Source organism: Eurosta solidaginis, chromosome 2 (assembly GCF_040869045.1).
Source record: "Eurosta solidaginis isolate ZX-2024a chromosome 2, ASM4086904v1, whole genome shotgun sequence".
Lineage (NCBI taxonomy): Eukaryota > Metazoa > Arthropoda > Insecta > Diptera > Tephritidae > Eurosta > Eurosta solidaginis.
This window is the reverse complement of record NC_090320.1, coordinates 291,917,768-291,942,061: the sequence shown is the minus strand read 5'-3', so window position 1 is coordinate 291,942,061 and position 24,294 is coordinate 291,917,768. Positions and strand designations below refer to the sequence as shown.

Sequence of the window (24,294 nt, the reverse complement as noted above, 5' to 3'; positions counted from 1 at the left end):
TGTTTTGCCCTTAACCATACACATTCCGAGATTTTTTTTATTTTCAGTAAAAACCTTACCCTAAACTTACTACATATTTATGTTTCTTTACCGCGCCCTCCTCTTCAAAATGCGCATTACCTTTTGTAAATACTTCAAATACAAATTAGTCTCGCTCTCTGGGCGGTGCTTTTGTGGTTTGAAAAGCGGTGCTAATTAAAGTGACTTCTGTGCAGCGCTACCGTCGCACCATCATCTGACTTCTGAAACCATTGCATTAGAGCATTCATTTAGTTGAGCATTGGTGTGGTGTGTCTTAATGATGTTAAAGGCAATTTGTGACTTTGTTGATTACCGCCATAAAGATGGAATTTGGTAAATATACAAATTTAGCGCTTTAGTAAAAAATGCATTTTATTTACTTTATTTGGCTACCTGAAAAACTAATGAATTGGCTGAAAAAGAAAAAAAAATTTAAAGAAGTCTGTCGCCGGCCGCATGTGAATAAATATTTAGATACATAACGACATACTCACGCGGGGCCTGATTTCAAAACATTGTTACATATGCAAAATTAGCAGTAAGCTTTTTCAATGGAGTACATATTTTTCGAGCTTTTTATGAAATTAATATTTACAGACGTTATTCGATCTAACTTCAGTACCTCTAGCTGACTTTTAAGAGGTTTTAAAATATTAACTCCTTTCCCTCTCTTCTCGCCCCTTCGCTTCCGTTCACCTCTCCCTCCTCCTTTTCTCGCTCCCTTCTCTCTCTCTGTGTCTTCGTCACTTCTCCCCTCGGTCTTCTTATCACCCCTTTCTCTGTCTTCGCCACTCTCGCTAGCTCCCTCTTCTTCTTCTACCTCTATCTCTGTTTGTTCGTCTAACTCGATTTCTTTCCGCTTTTCACATTCTCCGTACCCAAATTTCCAGCAGTACATTTTCTGAAAAAAATTATTCAAAGTATGTACTAAAGTAGGCGAGTCAAAAAAAAATCGCACCATAAATTAAATTTGCTTCTCATCGATCGGTCCCTGTTTCACTACTTAACAGGGAGACTCTCTGGATACTATCTTGGAAGTTTTAGCAAATCGTCTGAGTTTAGCCAGAGGACATAGAAGCTATTAATGTACGCAGTCGCATTTTAAATATGATGTTTAGAATTGACCGGTCTCTGGTCCACAGGAACACTCTCTGGATGTCTATGGGGCTGTCTGGAAATTTTAGCCAAATCAGCATACAATTTCGCATACTATATATAAGTGCATTCAATCTTCCCTAGTAGCTAGTAGCCAACTATATGTACATTAGGGTGGTTACAAGGTATATGGTGAATTTTAATTTTTGTTGTATCTTTCAGGGCACCCTCCTAATATGCCAATAGATGAGAAAATTATTATTGCAAAGTTTTAGGCCAATCCGATAATGTTAATACGTACCTCATTGAGGTCAAAATTAGGAAAAACAGCGATTTTTCAGAAAAAATTTTAGTGTTTCGTCAGTAAAAGCGAAACCATTTATGCCAGGAACTTCACTCGTATATCATTCGATAGGTAATTTTATTTGAACTAATTTTGATCTGAATAATATTTTTATAAAACGGTTATTTTTAGCAGTATTTGGCATTTATCGGATCATCTTAGTCTTAATGCGGCCACCCTGATCGGATAAATGCCAATTATTGCTAAAAATAACCGTTATAAAAAAATATTATTCAGATCAAGATTAATTCAAATAAAATTACCTATCGAATGATATACGAGTGAAGTTCCTGGCATAAATGGTTTCGCTTTTACTGACGAAACATTTCAATTTTTTCTGAAAAATCGCTATTTTTCCTAATTTTGACCTCAATGAGGCACGTGTTAACATTATCGAATTAGCCTGAAACTTTGCAATAATCATTTTCTGATCTATTGGCATATTAGGAGGGTGCCCTGAAAGATAGAACAAAAATTAAAATTCACCATATACCTTGTAACCACCCTAATATACATACACAAACAATCATACCAAAAGCTACCACTTTGTTCGGAGGATTTAACAGAAAAGAAACGCGAAGTAAATTGTGGGGCTCGAAAGAGGCAAAGAGACTTCGCCGCAAAGCACTGTCATTCTTAACTATGAAAGAGCTTCTCGTTCCGATCCGCATCAAAACGAGATTATTCGATAAAATGTTTATCTGTAGCTAGGCGCCTACACTTTAGGCTGAAAAGCGGGATAAAACTGCTTTTAAGATAAACACATAGAATCATGTTTGGCGACTTTCACGCCAGAGTGAGAAACGAGGTATCTGTTGATCCTATATTTGGAAATTTCAACGGGTTGATCTTGATCGATTTCGCCATGTCTCGAAATACAACCATATGCAATATCAATTTTCAGCATAAAAAGATGCACCAGCTGTCTTCAGATCAAATAATGCGAGACCAAATTGATCATGTTGTGATCAACAGCAGTATAGTAGAGCTTGTTGTTATTGTTGTAGCGATAAAGATACTCCCTGAAGGTTTCTGGGAGTGTTCCCGACGTTGATGGTTATTTACACCCCCCTAGCACCTCACACTTCTGCTAAATTTGTGCGTTATACATTCATATTTGTAATAGGACTCCCCTCAGGTATGTGAGCTTGACAATTGGGTTGCGTAAGCTGTGTAGCTATAAAATTTTTTATAGCACTTATTAACACAACGGTCAATTTCGCCAACGTTGGGAGAATTCTGGTACAAACATAACTGTACGCGTACGAGACTCTGGCGACCAAAAGTAGTAGGGATAATACCTTAAGGGGCTATATTCGCGGAAGACCATTAGCATAAAGCTCCCTAAAAGCTGCTGCACGAGATTTTCGGTACTTGAACAACAATAATTACAACCGCAGGTATATCTTCTGTGCCCTGATTGTGTACTCTCTACGAGGTCCTGATACCGATTCGAACCATTACCCTATCGCAGTCAGTCGCACACAGAGAGTTTATGGTCGATAAGCTGTTCATGGATCAGACAGCTGATGATTATCCCTAACCTACTTGCTGAGGGCTATCCTCGATCAATTATGTAAAAAATCTGTGGCAGCTCAAAGGGTAACTGCGTGTCTAGAAAAACAGCTGGTAAGATGAAAAATGTTGGGATACCTGGGAAAAGAAGAACGCTGCTTAGAGAGGCACGCTTCGAATGGTTACTTCTACCTGAAACACAATACCTTGTAGCTTGTATCATCAACTTATTGTCTTGCTGTGATTCCACATGCAGCCGATCTAACTGGTCAAGGCGGGATGTACTTCAATGGCATTATCAGCATATTTACCCTACGGGGAGTGATTTAACAACAACTGCGAACTATCAATCAGGCAATCTTCTTTTCGGATAGTACTATTTCGCTCTCAGCAGCTGCAGGGACCGTCCAAAGTGAACAAGTTCGCTTGACTCAGCCCTTGCCTCATTATTGAAACTTTTTAAAGGTCATAAATATTTTTTCCCGAAATTAATACGGTCATTAATTAATTTATATGGCATTTTTTTTTCTTATAAAACAAGGAATCCTCATTTATCCAGAGGATGAAAGTGAAAAATGTGCAGGCGCATGCGCAGTCCCACAGCGCTAAAACAAATTTTGGCTCTTTCATTTTGAACTTTATGAGCACTTAAATATCTTAAAAAACATGCGTTAATAAACTTTTTACATTGTCCATTCAAACAAAACAACTTTCAGAGTTAGCAACCTGAGTTCACACTTAGCCGTTCCAAGAGCAATGCAACCGATTTTTTAATGGTACAAATGACAAATCGGCAAATCAAAGTATCAGACTGGCAATGACCTTAGCGTTGGGCAATTGGAAACCGAATTCGAATATTAGTATAAATTTGCATTTGGACGTTTCGTTTGCTCAAAGCAAATAATGATGAGCAAAAGAAAATGCAATAATCACCCGCACTGCGCATGCTCCCGCTCTAAGGTGCGGTTTTTCGGTACGAGTTTAAACTCAAGTCAAACTTGACTAGAGTTTAACCCTGCCACTTCGTCTTAAGCAGCCGGTTGAGATGAGCAGCAAAATTTGATGCTATCGAACAAAATGGCAAGGTTAAACTCTGGTCAACTTTAACTGAAGTTTAAATTCGCACTGAGAAACGGGGCATAAGTGCAAATAAAACAAAGCGCATGCGTTTTGACACGGACTGGTGTGAATGTCGCTGACTTGGTTTCTGACCTTGAAACGAAATTTTAGCATTTCTTTATTAATTAAAAAAACCCATTATTCTTTATCTTCTTCTTATATTAATGTCTTCACCTTTCTTGTGATCTTTTCGCTTTCGTTATATTCAAATATTTGCTTTTCATGAATCTTTACCTGATTTTTGTTTGTTGGCAAATATGAATCATCATCAACATCATTAATTGCGCTGAACAATCTAGTCGACTTTGCTGCCTGACACTTATTATTAATTTTAAAGGACGCCAATTGGGATGACCAAGGGAGATAAGGTCTTCCTCTAAGTTGCTTCCCAAATCAGTGGACGTTTTCCGGTTCCTTTGTCGGCAAGTATGCCTATCGATAGAAATACCTACTTCCATCTGGTTAGAAAAATCACACGAAGAAGAGCGACATGTCTGAAGCCTCGCTTGGTTTGGATTTCATCAGACACATCCTTACAATCCTGGCATAGCTGTTGTTTTTGCTTACTTACAAGTATTTCAGGTTAGCTTAAACTCTTTTTCGTGGTATTAAAATTTTCAACTGATAAAGTCCAATGAATTTCTTGATAGTAATTGCTGTCGATTACCGTGTTAGAATTCTCATCTCCTTTGCAATATAGCGTTGATAAGTAACATTCCCACAGATAGTCTAGATCTCGACCACCAGGTTTCCATTATTAAGTCTACTATTATTTGCTTCACATCGTGGATTTATAGGTAGCATTTTTTTCTGCGACATTGTGCAGAGTTCCTCATCACACAATATGCTCTTTCAAGCTCTCTTAAACCCTATGATATCCTCAGCGTCATGACCTTTTCGTCTTAACTATTCTACCGATGGATCATGGGATTGAGGCTTCGCCATAACAGATCCTTTTTCGCTCGGTACTGATCTTACTTAGCAGAGGATTTGCATGTGCTGTGTTTCCTACTCAATGTATTCCCGAGATAGATACGAGACACTTTCGTAAGCACTATGATTAAAATTCACCATTTTAGAACCAAGCTGTTCAATATAAAGAAGTAGGAGGAGGCAGAGTTGATAAATTCGTTTTGTGCGGCATGCCCGCTGGACCTCATTATCAGAGTCAAATAACACATGGTTAGGGAAAAAGGAAGTGTAATTCCCAGGAAGACGGGGCGTCACTCTCGCTGAACTTCAATCTGCATACAATATGTGCAACAATGTAAAGTGGAACCAGCACCACTAAGACTTACATCTCTGATACTATCGATCCCACTCCCGATTTCGGCGCGCTCCGGGGCCATTTTTCAGTTTTTTGAAATTTCTTTTGACATAAATAAAATTTTTAATTTCCGCTTTCGAATTCGTCGTCCTGGGTGCAAAACGCGTCTTTTGACACCCCTCCCGGTAGTTTTAGTCGAGTTTAAGCAGTTGTGAGCTAAAGTAAAGTATTACCTAAATTCTTATATTACAGTCTTATAAGCTGCTGGAAGATGTGTGTCTACCAACCATCCGAATAGCAGCTGTTGCTTTGCATGACAGTCTACCATTTTTTCTGCGGGGGTACCACTTTTTTAGAAAACTCATGATTTTTAGAAAAAAATAATAATTTACGACTTCTTAAAAATATAAACACAAACAATATTTTTTTATTTATCTTTAAAAAAATTTTAAATAAATTATTTTGAAAAAAAAATAAAGCAAGGTTTCGTAAAAATTAAAAAAAAGAATGATTATTTCTAAATTTAAAAATATTAAATTAAAAAAAATGCATGAATTCCCTTAAAAAAATACAAAAAAAAAACAATAGCACATTTGTCCAATCGATCCATCCATCAGTCCGTCTGTCAGTTAATCGCAAAATTGCGCTGCATTAGTAATGAATCCATCAAGGAACCCGAACATGATTTCACATGGCGCGACGCTCAATTTGCTCCATTCAGCCAACAGTTACTGCGCATGCGCAAACGTCACTCATTCGCTGTGCTGCATTTAAGGTAAGCAAACAAAAAAAAATTACATAGAAACATTAACCCTCAATAGCTGGCGCAGTAAAAATTCATCAAAATCGTTTTGGTTTTGCGCATATTCTCGTTTTACAAATGACAAAACTGCTGCTATTGTTTTGACGGTAAAACAAAGAAGTTGTTGTTGTACTTTGGTAATTTGCTACATTCGGTTAGAACAACTGGCATTTTTTTTAAACAACGCCAAAATCAAGAACTATTCAATTGTCACGGTCGTGCACTTGAGTTTTTAAACAAAAATAAATTAAATTAGCACAACAACAATAAGAACAAAAGCTTTATATATCCCCAAATCAAGTAGGTATTACAAACATATGAACGAATATGCAAAACGGTGAGTGAATATGTGAAGTTTTGTAATTGATTTAAAATTTATATTCAAATTGGCATTAAGAATTGTCTTGCAGTGATTTTTTATGTTCACTTTTTTTCTTCTTTAGCTCAGTAATGCCAGATAAGCTCTGCGAAATCTACAGAAATTGAAAAAAATTCCCTTGTCGCATGAAATTCCCACAGAGCTAAAAGTTCTTATTTCTGCCCTCAAATGGCCCAATGAAACCAGGATTCGTTTTTTAATGTATTTTTTTTTTTTTTGCCGTGTTTCTGATGGGCAGCGCTTTTTCAGTTATCGAGTTCTGAAAATGCTGGAGTTGTTGTTATTGTATTAACGATATACACCCTCCCCAAAGGTTTTGGTAACAAGCACCACTAAGGCACTAGCCCGACCATCTCGGGAACGATTTATATGACCACATTAAACCTACAAGGAATTACCGCCCCGCCCATGAAGAAATTAGGGTCGCTAGATCCTTGCCTGTTAAACATATGTATGATACACTCCGATTTGTAGCAAGAGTCCCCTGGCGTAGGTGAGGTTGACAATTGGGTTGTGGAAGCTCTGAAGCTATTAAGCTTTGTACTGAGCCCCTTGAATCCCAACTAAAGCTGCTCAGCTACAGAATGTATCGTTCTGCACAAATTCCAACAAGCCTTTGTACTCTTCCTACTCCGGACAACTTCTTTGGAAAGGTTTTTTTCTTATTCCAAATTATGTCTTCTTCTCCGCCTTACAATACACTCAAGGAAGTCGCAAAATTCGTAGGGTGCTAAATGAGAGTATGCTATTGTGAAATGTGCAAAATACGAACGACAGGCCAAATAAAACCAATACTGGCAATTGTTTCTTGAGTTGCCAGAAATACACTGAAAGAAATGATGCTAGCAAAATCAACAAATCGGTTATGTTGTTCTTGACTTAACGGAGATTCGGTGAAATTGATCGAATTATGGTTAATTCGACCGAGTTCTTTTTCAAGCGAACAAATTAGTTTAGTCATTTCAACAGAAGGGAAATTGTCGCTCCTAAGTTAACAAAATTCTGTAAAATTGACAGATTTCTAATCAATCTAACTGATTTTTTTGTTAACACAACTGATCTCACTGGTAATTTCAACAGCGATCAACAGTCAATTTATGAGCAAATTTTAAAGAGATTTTTACGCTCACTGCGCTCTCTACTTTGTACTTATGTATGCTGTGTGCTATGTGTATGCACATATTTACGTATGTATATGGCGACCGCCGTGGTGTGATGGTAGCGTGCTCCGCCTACCACACCGAAGACCCTGGGTTCACACCCCGGGCAAAGCAACATAAAAATTTTAGAAATAAGGTTTTTCAATTAGAAGAAAATTTTCCTAAGCGGAGTTGCCCCTCGGCACTGTTCGGCAAGCACTGCGAGTATATTTCTGCCATGAAAAGATCTCAGTGAAAACTCATCTGCCTTGCAAATGCCGCAACATATGTACTTTCGTACAAAGCTGTCGCAACAACGTTTTTTTGTTCATTTGACTACTAAAACGGTCAATTACGAATCAACGATTTGTGCGCGGTTGATTCAACATCTTGATGCGATGGATGAAAATTGACAGAAATTTCGGTTGAATTGACCCGCATTTCGCTTGATTTTACCAGTCTTTTTCTTTCAGTGTACAAATGTTTTATCTAGTGAAATTATGACAGCGTACAGAACGAATAAAAATTAACGAATGACTTTACTATTTTATTAAGTAAGAGTTCTTATGATTTTCAGTTATATTATGATCAGATTTTTATACATAGGTGCTTTTGCTACAAAGAAAGTCCCTTTTACCCCTTTTACTAATTTTTATAGCGAAATATCCCTCAAAAAGGGTAATTTCCCACAATATGGCATCACTGCTTCAGCTTAAAAACATTTAAATATAATTTATTGATTCTCGTTATGTTTTAATCCGTTTTAATGGCGTCACGTTGTTGATTTTAAAATGTAAATTTGTGCTGCTTCATTATAGTCTTAATGTGAGTTGAGTATGGAATATGGTCTGCTTGACGTCGGTCATTGGAGTTCTTATTTAAATAAAAAGCGAATGGTACAAACTGCATTATTTATATTTACATATGGATATCGGGTATATATTTAAGTTGAATTGTTTGGACACTTTAGATATATATTTCATTTATAAAATATACGTAAAATTTGTATGTATATTCCCGTTTCCATCCCGGTTTCATATTCGGTATGGTTTCGATTCCGATACTGGTTCAGGTTTTGGTCGCAGTTTTGGCTCTAGATTCGGATGCAGATCCGGTACCGTCTGGTTTCGGTTTTATTCCAAGACTCAGCTCCTGCTCCAGTCTGGTTTTGGTGCGTTTCCGTTTTCGGTTCTTGTTTTAGTTTAGCATTAAGGTCCGATTCTATTTTAGGTTTCAGTTTCCTTTTTTTTACTTTTCTGCGCTTACCTTTCCTTTCCTTTCCATTCCTTACCTTTTCTTACCATTCTTTCGACTGGAAAAGATGAAAGTTAGGATCCTTTTCTCTTTTATTTAATCTTCTTTTTGGTTTTTCTAATTATGTACATTCCCCTCAACTCTTTTTGTGTCTGATTGCGCTCATATCAAAGCCATAAGCCTCAACATAACGGTTCCAGGTCCATAACGATAATGTTAATATTAGCTTTAAAGTAACTGTAACCCTTGACTAAAACGTAAGTTTAGGCGTCACCGTAAACCTTTTATGTAACCGATCTAATCGTAGTCATAAGTGTTACAGTAGATTTGACCGTTGTCGTAATGGTAAATAGTAACTACAGTCTGCAACTAGCTGTAAAGGTACTTAATGGTAAACTTCTACATGACTTTTGAAGTAGTATGGGTTAGGCAATCACTCAGGGGTCAAGGCCGGATGTTTATGCCTTAATGGTAGGAGGCTAGGTCGCGTGTGCTATTGAGAACCTGTGATTTGGAATGCTGCTCTGCCCGAGTATGGAGCGGGGGGATCTGGCGCAGTTGTCTACGGGGGCTACTTCTAGGTTTAGTTTCTGTTCCAACTACGACAATTATAGTGAGGCGAATTTAGTGGCGCAACATGAAGCGAGCAGCTAGAGTTTGTACCGTCAAAATAAAGGGGTTGTTCATACGTGAAGGTCAACTATTATACATTAAGGTCAACTTTACCGTCCGCTTAGCTGCCGCATAATTAAATTAAAAGCTTTTTAAATTTAATCTTTATATTAAAAGACTTTAATTGAAGTTAAGGCGAGAAATTCTTTTTTTAGGTCCTGCATTATGTGACTTCCAGGTGCGTGTAGCGCGCTCCGCCTACAACACCGAGGTCCTGGTTTCAACTTCCGGACAAAGTAACACCAAAAATTTAGAAAAACTTTTTTTCAATTCAGAAAATGTTGCTAATTGGGTCGCCCCTTGGAAGTGATTTGGCAAACACTCCGAGTGTATTTCTGCTATAGCTTCTCAGTGAAAATGCATCTGCAGTGCAGATGCCGTTCAAAGTCGGCATAAGACATGTCCTAGGTCCCCTCTTGCCAATTTGTAGGGAATATTAAAAGGAACACGACGCAAATTGGAAGAGAAGCTTGGCCCAAATCCCCTCGGAGATAAATCGCGCCAAGTATTTACCTTTTATTACTTATATACAGTAACGCTGTACAGTTAATAGAATTTCTGACTAATTTTCGCTTTGTGCCAAATACGTGCATGGTTCATAAAAATGCACTCACACACATGCACCGCACACAAACAGTTACTATCGAAAACAATACTTTTGACGCGGTTGAGTAATTCTAAACTTTTCTTTTCACAAGCCCATTTCAAAATGTTTCGTATTTTTTTATGAATCTCTCTGTTTTAGTTGTTTTGTTGAACTGTACTAATTAGTTGTTGTTCTGGTCTATGTTGTTCAGAGATTCATCACGTTGCCATATTACTTTTTAACTTTTAGGAAGGCATATTTTTGTCAAAACCACCAAACGCTATATATGAGGCTATACCTATTTGAATTTCTTCTTAGTACAACTCGAAACACATACACACATGCATATGTAGGAAGCGTGAGCCCTCCCCCCTCCCCCTCCTGACGTATCAGTAACACTCTTACATATACTCATACATATGCATACATTTACTGTGGCTTAGTAAATTCGTTTGATTTATTATATTTATTATATTGTTTCTTCTTCTCCTCCTTTTTGCACTTGCACACGATTAATCGCATCAAATTAATTACATTCACACTTTGACCTTTTGTTACTATTTTAGTTCAATTTTCTTAGCATTCCAAAGATATAAGCTACATTTGGGTGTTGTTGTTGCTTTGTTGGTTGCAGTCTTAAATTGCATTTAAGTACTTACAAGTTTATTGTGTTGTTGCTACTAGCAATGTAGCTTGTTTGTTTTAATTAGTAATTTATAAAAGAAAATATGTGCAGCTAAAACCTCCAGAGAGAGAGCGAGAGGGATTAAACGAAGGAGAGTAGACGCTTATTCCATAACAAGTAAGGAAGGCTAAGTTCGGGTGTAACCGAGAGAGCTTTGGAGACAAAATAAGGGGCGGAGCCACGCCCATTTTGAAATTTTCTTTTAGTTTTGTATTTTGTTACACCATATCATTACTGGCGTTGAATTTTGACATAATTTACTTATAGACTGTAAAGATATTCAATTTTTGTTCAACTTTGACTTTAAATATTTTTTTTAAGGAGTGGGCGTGTTCATCATCCGATTTTGCTAATCCTTATTTAGAACACATATGGTAAAAGGAATAACGTTCCTGCCAAATTTCATCATGGTATCTTCAACGACTGCCAAATTACAGCTTGCAAAACTTTTAAATAACCTTCATTTAAAAGTAGGCGTTGCCACGACCATTGTCCAAAATTTTGCTAATTTTTTATTCTGCGTCATAAGTTCAACCCACCTACCAAGTTTCATCGCTTTATCCGTCTTTGGTAATGAATTATCGCACTTTTTCGGGATTTCGAAATTTTCGATATCGAAAAAGTGGGCGTGGTAATAGCCCGATTTAGTTCATTTTAAATAGCGATCTGAGATGAGTTCTCAGGAACTTACATACCAAATTTCATCAAGATACCTCAAAATTTACTCAAGTTATCGTGTTTACGGACGGACGGACCTGGCTAAATGAATTTCTTTCGCCCAGATCATTTTGATATATAGAAGTCTATATCTATCTCGATTAGTTTATGCCGTTACAGGGTACCGGTATGCGACCAAAATTAATATACTCTGTGAGCTCTGCTCAGCTGAGTATAGAAATGGCAACAACTTGAAAAAAGTATTGACTCGTTTTTAATAATTGAATATATTTCAAGTTAAAGGGAATGGGATTTTGTCAGCTTAATATCGGGATGGGGTAGGTAGAGAGAAGAAGTAGAGAAAAGAAGGGATTCAAGCTTTATAGCTGCAAAGCTTCCGAAACTCAATTGTCAACCTCACCTACGCGAGGGTGGAGCTCTGGTGACCCCAAGTTCCTCATGGAACTCGGAGGTGGGGAGGGCGGGTTGAGCTAGGAGGTTTAATGTGGTGATATTAATCGTTCCCGAGATGGTCCGGCTAGTACCTTGATGGTGCGTTGTTACCGGAACGTACCGGATCTACATATATGCGACAAAGGACCATCGACATCGATAACACTCCCCAAGGCCTTCGGGGAGTGTCTTTTCGTTAATACAACAACAACAATAACAGTAGAGGTAGAGGTAGAGCGATTGTGATTACTTTCAACCGCCTTTGTGAACGAGACCAGGTACTGTCACTCTCCGTCTGTCGTGGCCATTTCTTCTAAGCTGTCGCTGTGCTTTACTATGACCTTTCAGTCGCTGTAACAAAATCACAGACGAACGAATGTTTTCCTACCTCAATCTTGTTGCGTTTGCAACAATCATATATATTATTTATAACCGCTGTTTTTATGTACGGGTCCCCTTTTCGCTCTTATTTGATATCCAAATCTATAAATAAAGTCTTGTTTTAAAGATGGAGATTCGGGCTATTAGAAACTAAACGGTTGTGAGCACACAAAGAAATCTATTTGTACTATGGCAGTCTTGTGAATATTTGCACTGCATTACCGGCATTTGCTCCCATACGCAAGATGGCAGCGCAAGCTGTAAATTTTAATTGATTGAGAGAACAACTGATTTCTGTTGATATTTGATAAGAGACTTTTAGATTAGTTGCGCAAGATGCGCACGGGTCCGGCTCGTGTACGTATAAAAGAAGAAAACCCGTTCTCCTACCACGTCGTTATCTTCATTGTGACTCCTTCACTTCACTGAAATGCTATTTATTTTCCATGCTGTTTCATTTTTCTCGAGGATGAACTGCTGACATATTCTTCAATTACTCAATTTAGCGGCATTGCGTTTTGCAGATGTTGCATAAACAAAAAAAATTTACAAAAACAATAACAAACACATCAATGGAACCAACAACTGTCACAGCAATAACAATAAATGCAGTGATATCTGCACAATTAACTGGGTCAATTTATGTTTGTTCTTTACATTTTTTATCTTTGTACGACACGATCGCCCTTTTTCAACACGAGTGCTTTGCAAAAATTCAAAACAAATAAATTTATTTTGAAATAAGAGAAAAAAATTAAATTCAAGTTGCAAGAAACACTTGAAATTGTTGTCGCATGTTACACATTACAAACAGTGGGTCAAGCAAGTTATGGCACTCACTGTTGAAAAATTGCACAATGAGGGCGAGCGAAGAGCCGAGAACAAGAAGCAGAGAAGGAGAAAACAAGAGATAATGGAAAGGAAGGATGAGAGGAAAATAAATGGAAGAAGGATGAAAAGACAGAGGGGGATGAGAAGCGAGAAGTAGGAGGGTTCTGAGAAACAACAGAGGGAAAGGTCAAATACAGAGAGCAAAAAGAAGAGCAGAAGAAGGCACTCTTTAATACCTTTCATTTGATACCCATGTCATACAAACGCATTCCAGGGTTACCCTAGGTTCATTTTCCTACATGATGATTTTCCCTTATTTTGTCTGCAAAGCTCTCACATGAGTATGTAATGTTCGGTTACACCCGAACTCAGCCTTCCTTACTTGTTTCTGGTCAATTTGAATAGCACTGGAATATTCGGCTGTAATGTGTTCTAATCGTTTTATAAGCACTGTATAGATTACATTGAAAAAGTTTTATAGTGTGGGCCAGTGCGAAATCCCGAAAGATAAAGTCAAAAAACCAACAAGAAAGTAACAACTTATTGGATTGTTCCAGTTGCTGTACGGTAGCAACCTCTCAAGAACTCAAATGATATGAAGCTACGTTTGTCTACGTTTTGACTCACAGTTTATATCGTCCCCTCGCCGCACTTTGTATCTTCATTCGCAGGCGCGACGGCCGACCTTTGCACCTCTCTTGATTCACCACCCTTTTGCACTCAAATGGTGGAGCTGCGACACTCTGAGCTATGTATCAAGATGTCACGATAAGGGACTACTCTTTTTACTGTTCGATTGCTACCACCACATGCTCTAGTTCACACACCTTTCTACTGTATCCCTTTTTATCTAACCTGCTGTTGACGTAATATGGTCGTTGTCTATAGGGCCTCTCTGAAGCACAAATGAATACTGCTCGTGCCCAAGACATGCTCTTAAGCACAGCATATCGAGTGATATGTGGGGTTTATTTAGTTCGTTCCTAATCATGTCACTAATCAGCTTCCTTGCCACAGACCCTCACATTTCGGTAGACTTCTTCCCATGGGGGTTGCTTCAATGCGTTAGGGTAGGGCTACCAGGTTCCATGGGACAAAACCGGGACACTTTGAAAATTCAAGAAATATACCCCCCCCCCCCCCCCCCAACAAAAAAAAACATTAAAATGTTTTTTTATTTACGCACATAAGTATTATTTTTTATTTACACAGCACAAAAATAAAACCATAAACAAATGATATACCTTCCTGGTACTCTAAAACAGCTAATCACAACTACTATTCAAAATAAATACTTCTAAGTTAAAAAAATAATTAAATGTTAGACGCGATAACCTCCGAAGAGATTTGAGGCCGAGCTTCTCTCCCAATTTGCGTCGTGCTCCTTTTAATTTATCCTACAAATTGGCGGGACGGGACCTACTTGTTTTATGCCGACTCCGAACGGCATCAGCAAGGCAGATGAGTTTTCACTTAGAGCTTGCCATGGCAGAAATACACTAGGGTTCACACCCCGGGCAAAGCAACATCAAAATTTTAGAAATAAGGTTTTTCAATTAGAAGAAAATTTTTCTAAACGGGGTCGTCCCTCGGCAGTGTTTGGCAAGCACTCCGAGTGTATTTCTGCCATGACAAGCTCTAAGTGAAAACTCATCTGTCTTGGAGATGCCGTTCGGAGTCGGCATAAAACATGTAAATCCCGTCCGGCCAATTTGTAGGGAAAATCAAGAGGAGCACGACGAAAATTGGAAGAGAAAACAAGAGATAATGGAAAGGAAGGATGAGAGGAAAATAAATGGAAGAAGGATGAAAAGACAGAGGGGGATGAGAAGCGAGAAGTAGGAGGGTTGTGAGAAACAACAGAGTGAGAGGTCAAATACAGAGAGCAAAAAGAAGAGCAGAAGAAGGCACTCTTTAATACCTTTCATTTGATACCCATGTCATACAAACGCATTCCAGGGTTACCCTAGGTTCATTTTCCTACATGATGATTTTCCCTTATTTTTTCTGCAAAGCTCTCACATGAGTATGTAATGTTCGGTTACACCCGAACTCAGCCTTCCTTACTTGTTTCTGGTCAATTTGAATAGCACTGGAATATCCGGCTGTAATGTGTTCTAATCGTTTTATAAGTACTGTATAGATTACATTGAAAAAGTTTTATAGTGTGGGCCAGTGCGAAATCCCGAAAGATAAAGTCAAAAAACCAACAAGAAAGTAACAACTTATTGGATTGTTCCAGTTGCTGTACGGTGGCAACCTCTCAAGAACTCAAATGATATGAAGCTACGTTTGTCTACGTTTTGACTCACAGTTTATATCGTCCCCTCGCCGCACTTTGTATCTTCATTCGCAGGCGCGACGGCCGACCTTTGCACCTCTCTTGATTCACCACCCTTTTGCACTCAAATGGTGGAGCTGCGACACTCTGAGCTATGTATCAAGATGTCACGATAAGGGACTACTCTTTTTACTTTCGATTGCTACCACCACATGCTCTAGTTCACACACCTTTCTACTGTATCCCTTTTTATCTAACCTGCTGTTGACGTAATATGGTCGTTGTCTATAGGGCCTCTCTTGCTGAAGCATAAATGAATACTGCTCGTGCCCAAGACATTCTCTTAAGCACAGCATATCGAATGATACGTGGGGTTTATTTAGTTCGTTCCTAATCATGTCACTAATCAGCTTCCTTGCCACAGACCCTCACATTTCGGTAGACTTCTTCCCATGGGGGTTGCTTCAATGCGTTCGGGTAGGGCTACCAGGTTCCCATGGGACAAAACCGGGACACTTTGAAAATTCAAGAAATATACCCCCCCCCCCCCCCCCAACAAAAAAAAAAACATTAAAATGTTTTTTTATTTACGCACATAAGTATTATTTTTTATTTACACAGCACAAAAATAAAACCATAAACAAATGATATACCTTCCTGGTACTCTAAAACAGCTAAACACAACTACTATTCAAAATAAGGTAAAAAAATAATTAAATGTTAGACGCGATAACCTCCGAAGAGATTTGAGGCCGAGCTTCTCTCCCAATTTGCGTCGTGCTCCTTTTAATTTATCCTACAAATTGGCGGGACGGGACAGTTTGTGCTGTCATCTTGCGTATGAGAGCAACTGCCGGTAATGCAGTGCAAATGTTCACAATAGTGCCATACTACAAATAGATTTCTTTGTGTGCTCACAATCATTTATTTTTAATAAATTATTTTAATAAAATATAGCTAAACAAAAGCACTACGACCAAAATTGCCCAAAGCTCGCTAATAGCCCGAATCTCCATCTTTACAACCATAACTTTATTGTATTTACGGGTCAAATTTGAACCGAAAATTTTCAAAATAATTTATAACGCAGTGATAACAGCTGAACAACGAGTTCTCTTTTGATGTAAGCCATATGAATATGAACGAAACATGCATTCTATGTCGGTAAACACAGCGTGGCTTTACTTTGGTGACTAACTGTGTATATATTACAGTGAATTGCAATAGCAATCCTGAGAAGCAAATTTGTCCCGGTGTGGTTTTGAATATAGTTCAGTAGGTGTGTCACATTCATAAACAAATATTGCTTGTGGTATATGTATTATATATATAATATACATTTGTACATTTGTTTGCAATTTCCTCGATGAGCACTTTATTTTTTTGCAGACAGCTGTAGACGAAGAATTACTTGATCAACAGCAAAAGCAGCAGACACACATTTGCTCGCCAACGAGGCATACAAAAAAGTGCAAAATTTCTTAAAGAAAAAACAACAACAAGCATTTTTATACAATAAATTGCTGCAATGATATCATGACATATGAAATGAAATGAAATCCATATTTAACAAGCCAATTTAGTCTGTCACATTTGTGTAGAGTCCAACGCGTGAAAGCACAGACCAAGAAGAACAAACAGCAAAAACAAAAACAGCATGATTAATGTTTGTTAAAAAAATGGAATAAGAAGATAAATAATAATAAAAATCGCGCACAATTTACTTGCATTTATTATTTTGTGTTTAGCATATTTGGTTTACTTTATTTAATTTTTTTTTTTTTTTTTTTTGCAAAAATTTAAAATGTTTTTTTATTTAAAAGAAAACAAAACAAGAGAGAATTCATCAAAAAAATGTATTGCTACCTAAAATAACTATTTGCAAATGGGGCATTCCATGCCAATCCATTGTAACGATTTTGGGTCTTTGAATTCAGATTAGGTTTCCAACATGTTTTTCCGGGAGTAGTATTTTTGCGAATTTTTACTTTTTACATTGTCCATTCAAACAAAACAACTTTCAGAGTTAGCAACCTGAGTTCACACTTAGCCGTTCCAAGAGCAATGCAAACGATTTTTTAATGGTACAAATGACAAATCGGCAAATCAAAGTATCAGACTGGCAATGACCTTAGCGTTGGGCAATTGGAAACCGAATTCGAATATTAGTATAAATTTGCATTTGGACGTTTCGTTTGCTCAAAGCAAATAATGATGAGCAAAAGAAAATGCAATAATCACCCGCACTGCGCATGCTCCCGCTCTAAGGTGCGGTTTTTCGGTACGAGTTTAAACTCAAGTCAAACTTGACTAGAGTTTAACCCTGCCACTTCGTCTTAAGCAGCCGGTTGAGATGAGCAGCAAAATTTGATGCTATCGAACAAAATGGCAAGGTTAAACTCTGGTCAACTTTAACTGAAGTTTAAATTCGCACTGAGAAACGGGGCATAAGTGCAAATAAAACAAAGCGCATGCGTTTTGACACGGACTGGTGTGAATGTCGCTGACTTGGTTTCTGACCTTGAAACGAAATTTTAGCATTTCTTTATTAATTAAAAAAACCCATTATTCTTTATCTTCTTCTTATATTAATGTCTTCACCTTTCTTGTGATCTTTTCGCTTTCGTTATATTCAAATATTTGCTTTTCATGAATCTTTACCTGATTTTTGTTTGTTGGCAAATATGAATCATCATCAACATCATTAATTGCGCTGAACAATCTAGTCGACTTTGCTGCCTGACACTTATTTTTAATTTTAAAGGACGCCAATTGGGATGACCAAGGGAGATAAGGTCTTCCTCTAAGTTGCTTCCCAAATCAGTGGACGTTTTCCGGTTCCTTTGTCGGCAAGTATGCCTATCGATAGAAAAATCACACGAAGAAGAGCGACATGTCTGAAGCCTCGCTTGGTTTGGATTTCATCAGACACATCCTTTACAATCCTGGCATAGCTGTTGTTGTTGCTTACTTACAAGTATTTCAGGTTAACTTAAACTCTTTTCCGTGGTATTAAAATTTTCAACTGATAAAGTCCAATGAATTTCTTGATAGTAATTGCTGTCGATTACCGTGTTAGAATTCTCATCTCCTTTGCTATATAGCGTTGATAAGTAACATTCCCACAGATAGTCTAGATCTCGAGCACCAGGTCTCCATTATTAAGTCTACTATTTTTTGCTTCACATCGTGAATTTATAGGTAGCATTTTTTTTTCTGCGACATTGTGCAGAGTTACTCATCACACAATATGCTCTTCCAAGCTCTCTAAAACCCTATGATATCCTCAGCGTCATGACCTTTTCGTCTTAACTATTCCGCCGATGGATCATGGGATTGAGGCTTCAGCATAACAGATCCTTTTTCGCTCGGTACTGATCTTGCTTAGCAGAGTATTTGCATGTGCTGTGTTTCCTACTCGATGTATTCCCGAGATAGATACGAGACACTTTCGTAAGCACTATGATTGAAATTCACCATTTTAGAACCAAGCTGTTCAATATAAAGAAGTAGGAGGAGGCAGAGTTGATAAACTCGTTTTGTGCGGCATGCCCGCTGGACCTCATTATCAGAGTCAAATAACAAATGTTTAGGGAAAAAGAAAGTGTAATTCCCAGGAAGACGAGCGTCACTCTCGCTGAACTTCAATCTGCATACAATATGTGCAACAATGTAAAGTGGAACCAGCACCACTAAGACTTACATCTCTGATACTATCGATCCCACTCCCGGTTTCGGCGCGCTTCGGGGCCATTTTTCAGTTTTTTGAAATTTCTTTTGACATAAATAAAATTTTTAATTTCCGCTTTCGAATTCATCGTCCTGGGTGCAAAACGCGTCTTTTGACACCCCTCCCGGTAGTTTTAGTCGAGTTTAGGCAGTTGTGAGCTAAAGTAAAGTATTACCTAAATTCTTATATTACAGTCTTATAAGCTGCTGGAAGATGTGTGTCTACCAACCATCCGAATAGCAGCTGTTGCTTTGCATGACAGCCTACCATTTTTTTTGCGGGGGTACCACTTTTTTAGAAAACTCATGATTTTTAGAAAAAAATAATAATTTACGACTTCTTAAAAATATAAACACAAACAATATTTTTTTATTTATCTTTAAAAAAAGTTTAAATAAATTATTTTGAAAAAAAATAAAGCAAGGTTTCGTAAAAATTAAAAAAAAGAATGAGTATTTCTAAATTTAAAAATATTAAATTTAAAAAAATGCATGAATTCCCTTAAAAAAATACAAAAAAAAAAACAATAGCACATTTGTCCAATCGATCCATCCATCAGTCCGTCTGTCAGTTAATCGCAAAATTGCGCTACATTAGTAATGAATCCATCAAGGAACCCGAACATGATTTCACATGGCGCGACGCTCAATTTGCTCCATTCAGCCAACAGTTACTGCGCATGCGCAAACGTCACTCATTCGCTGTGCTGCATTTAAGGTAAGCAAACAAAAAAAATTACATAGAAACATTAACCCTCAATAGCTGGCGCAGTAAAAATTCATCAAAATCGTTTTGGTTTTGCGCATATTCTCGTTTTACAAATGACAAAACTGCTGCTATTGTTTTGACGGTAAAACAAAGAAGTTGTTGTTGTACTTTGGTAATTTGCTACATTCGGTTAGAACAACTGGCATTTTTTTTAAACAACGCCAAAATCAAGAACTGTTCAATTGTCACGGTCGTGCACTTGAGTTTTTAAACAAAAATAAATTAAATTAGCACAACAACAATAAGAACAAAAGCTTTATATATCCCCAAATCAAGTAGGTATTACAAACATATGAACGAATATGCAAAACGGTGAGTGAATATGTGAAGTTTTGTAATTGATTTAAAATTTATATTCAAATTGGCATTAAGAATTGTCTTGCAGTGATTTTTTATGTTCACTTTTTTTCTTCTTTAGCTCAGTAATGCCAGATAAGCTCTGCGAAATCTACAGAAATTGAAAAAAATTCCCTTGTCGCATGAAATTCCCACAGAGCTAAAAGTTCTTATTTCTGCCCTCAAATGGCCCAATGAAACCAGGATTCGTTTTTTAATGTATTTTTTTTTTTTTTGCCGTGTTTCTGATGGGCAGCGCTTTTTCAGTTATCGAGTTCTGAAAATGCTGGAGTTGTTGTTATTGTATTAACGATATACACCCTCCCCAAAGGTTTTGGTAACAAGCACCACTAAGGCACTAGCCCGACCATCTCGGGAACGATTTATATGACCACATTAAACCTACAAGGAATTACCGCCCCGCCCATGAAGAAATTAGGGTCGCTAGATCCTTGCCTGTTAAACATATGTATGATACACTCCGATTTGTAGCAAGAGTCCCCTGGCGTAGGTGAGGTTGACAATTGGGTTGTGGAAGCTCTGAAGCTATTAAGCTTTGTACTGAGCCCCTTGAATCCCAACTAAAGCTGCTCAGCTACAGAATGTATCGTTCTGCACAAATTCCAACAAGCCTTTGTACTCTTCCTACTCCGGACAACTTCTTTGGAAAGGTTTTTTTCTTATTCCAAATTATGTCTTCTTCTCCGCCTTACAATACACTCAAGGAAGTCGCAAAATTCGTAGGGTGCTAAATGAGAGTATGCTATTGTGAAATGTGCAAAATACGAACGACAGGCCAAATAAAACCAATGCTGGCAATTGTTTCTTGAGTTGCCAGAAATACACTGAAAGAAATGATGCTAGCAAAATCAACAAATCGGTTATGTTGTTCTTGACTTAACGGAGATTCGGTGAAATTGATCGAATTATGGTTAATTCGACCGAGTTCTTTTTCAAGCGAACAAATTAGTTTAGTCATTTCAACAGAAGGGAAATTGTCGCTCCTAAGTTAACAAAATTCTGTAAAATTGACAGATTTCTAATCAATCTAACTGATTTTTTTGTTAACACAACTGATCTCACTGGTAATTTCAACAGCGATCAACAGTCAATTTATGAGCAAATTTTAAAGAGATTTTTACGCTCACTGCGCTCTCTACTTTGTACTTATGTATGCTGTGTGCTATGTGTATGCACATATTTACGTATGTATATGGCGACCGCCGTGGTGTGATGGTAGCGTGCTCCGCCTACCACACCGAAGACCCTGGGTTCACACCCCGGGCAAAGCAACATAAAAATTTTAGAAATAAGGTTTTTCAATTAGAAGAAAATTTTCCTAAGCGGAGTTGCCCCTCGGCACTGTTCGGCAAGCACTGCGAGTGTATTTCTGCCATGAAAAGATCTCAGTGAAAACTCATCTGCCTTGCAAATGCCGCAACATATGTACTTTCGTACAAAGCTGTCGCAACAACGTTTTTTTGTTCATTTGACTACTAAAACGGTCAATTACGAATCAACGATTTGTGCGCGGTTGATTCAACATCTTGATGCGATGGATGAAAATTGACAGAAATTTCGGTTGAATTGACCCGCATTTCGCTTGATTTTACCAGTCTTTTTCTTTCAGTGTACAAATGTTTTATCTAGTGAAATTATGACAGCGTACAGAACGAATAAAAATTAACGAATGACTTTACTATTTTATTAAGTAAGAGTTCTTATGATTTTCAGTTATATTATGATCAGATTTTTATACATAGGTGCTTTTGCTACAAAGAAAGTCCCTTTTACCCCTTTTACTAATTTTTATAGTGAAATATCCCTCAAAAAGGGTAATTTCCCACAATATGGCATCACTGCTTCAGCTTAAAAACATTTAAATATAATTTATTGATTCTCGTTATGTTTTAATCCGTTTTAATGGCGTCACGTTGTTGATTTTAAAATGTAAATTTGTGCTGCTTCATTATAGTCTTAATGTGAGTTGAGTATGGAATATGGTCTGCTTGACGTCGGTCATTGGAGTTCTTATTTAAATAAAAAGCGAATGGTAAAAACTGCATTATTTATATTTACATATGGATATCGGGTATATATTTAAGTTGAATTGTTTGGACACTTTAGATATATATTTCATTTATAAAATATACGTAAAATTTGTATGTATATTCCCGTTTCCATCCCGGTTTCATATTCGGTATGGTTTCGATTCCGATACTGGTTCAGGTTTTGGTCGCAGTTTTGGCTCTAGATTCGGATGCAGATCCGGTACCGTCTGGTTTCGGTTTTATTCCAAGACTCAACTCCTGCTCCAGTCTGGTTTTGGTGCGTTTCCGTTTTCGGTTCTCGTTTTAGTTTAGCATTAAGGTCCGATTCTATTTTAGGTTTCAGTTTCCTTTTTTTTACTTTTCTGCGCTTACCTTTCCTTTCCTTTCCATTCCTTACCTTTTCTTACCATTCTTTCGACTGGAAAAGATGAAAGTTAGGATCCTTTTCTCTTTTATTTAATCTTCTTTTTGGTTTTTCTAATTATGTACATTCCCCTCAACTCTTTTTGTGTCTGATTGCGCTCATATCAAAGCCATAAGCCTCAACATAACGGTTCCAGGTCCATAACGATAATGTTAATATTAGCTTTAAAGTAACTGTAACCCTTGACTAAAACGTAAGTTTAGGCGTCACCGTAAACCTTATATGTAACCGATCTAATCGTAGTCATAAGTGTTACAGTAGATTTGACCGTTGTCGTAATGGTAAATAGTAACTACAGTCTGCAACTAGCTGTAAAGGTACTTAATGGTAAACTTCTACATGACTTTTGAAGTAGTATGGGTTAGGCAATCACTCAGGGGTCAAGGCCGGATGTTTATGCCTTAATGGTAGGAGGCTAGGTCGCGTGTGCTATTGAGAACCTGTGATTTGGAATGCAGCTCTGCCCGAGTATGGAGCGGGGGGATCTGGCGCAGTTGTCTACGGGGGCTACTTCTAGGTTTAGTTTCTGTTCCAACTACGACAATTATAGTGAGGCGAATTTAGTGGCGCAACATGAAGCGAGCAGCTAGAGTTTGTACCGTCAAAATAAAGGGGTTGTTCATACGTGAAGGTCAACTATTATACATTAAGGTCAACTTTGCCGTCCGCTTAGCTGCCGCATAATTAAATTAAAAGCTTTTTAAATTTAATCTTTATATTAAAAGACCTTAATTGAAGTTAAGGCGAGAAATTCTCTTTTTAGGTCCTGCATTATGTGACTTCCAGGTGCGTGTAGCGCGCTCCGCCTACAACACCGAGGTCCTGGGTTCAACTTCCGGACAAAGTAACACCAAAAATTTAGAAAAACTTTTTTTCAATTCAGAAAATGTTGCTAATTGGGTCGCCCCTTGGAAGTGATTTGGCAAACACTCCGAGTGTATTTCTGCTATAGCTTCTCAGTGAAAATGCATCTGCAGTGCAGATGCCGTTCAAAGTCGGCATAAAACATGTCCTAGGTCCCCTCTTGCCAATTTGTAGGGAATATTAAAAGGAACACGACGCAAATTGGAAGAGAAGCTTGGCCCAAATCCCCTCGGAGATAAATCGCGCCAAGTATTTACCTTTTATTACTTATATACAGTAACGCTGTACAGTTAATAGAATTTCTGACTAATTTTCGCTTTGTGCCAAATACGTGCATGGTTCATAAAAATGCACTCGCACACATGCACCACACACAAACAGTTACTATCGAAAACAATACTTTTGACGCGGTTGAGTAATTCTAAACTTTTCTTTTCACAAGCCCATTTCAAAATGTTTCGTATTTTTTTATGAATCTCTCTGTTTTAGTTGTTTTGTTGAACTGTACTAATTAGTTGTTGTTCTGGTCTATGTTGTTCAGAGATTCATCACGTTGCCATATTACTTTTTAACTTTTAGGAAGGCATATTTTTGTCAAAACCACCAAACGCTATATATGAGGCTATACCTATTTGAATTTC

The 24,294-nt window shown here is 37.6% G+C and overlaps 1 protein-coding gene across 1 annotated transcript in view; it reads left to right on the top strand.

The window, feature by feature from the left end:
- The window catches only part of LOC137241207 (myrosinase 1-like), a 151,522-nt gene extending 134,382 nt beyond the window's left edge, over positions 1-17,140 (top strand). The window contains exon 6 of the mRNA XM_067768548.1: positions 16,870-17,140. Within this exon, the coding sequence (XP_067624649.1) occupies positions 16,870-16,965 (96 nt within the window). The 3' untranslated portion in view covers positions 16,966-17,140. The remainder of the gene's footprint in view (positions 1-16,869) is intronic.
- Positions 17,141-24,294: the final 7,154 nt, after the last annotated feature.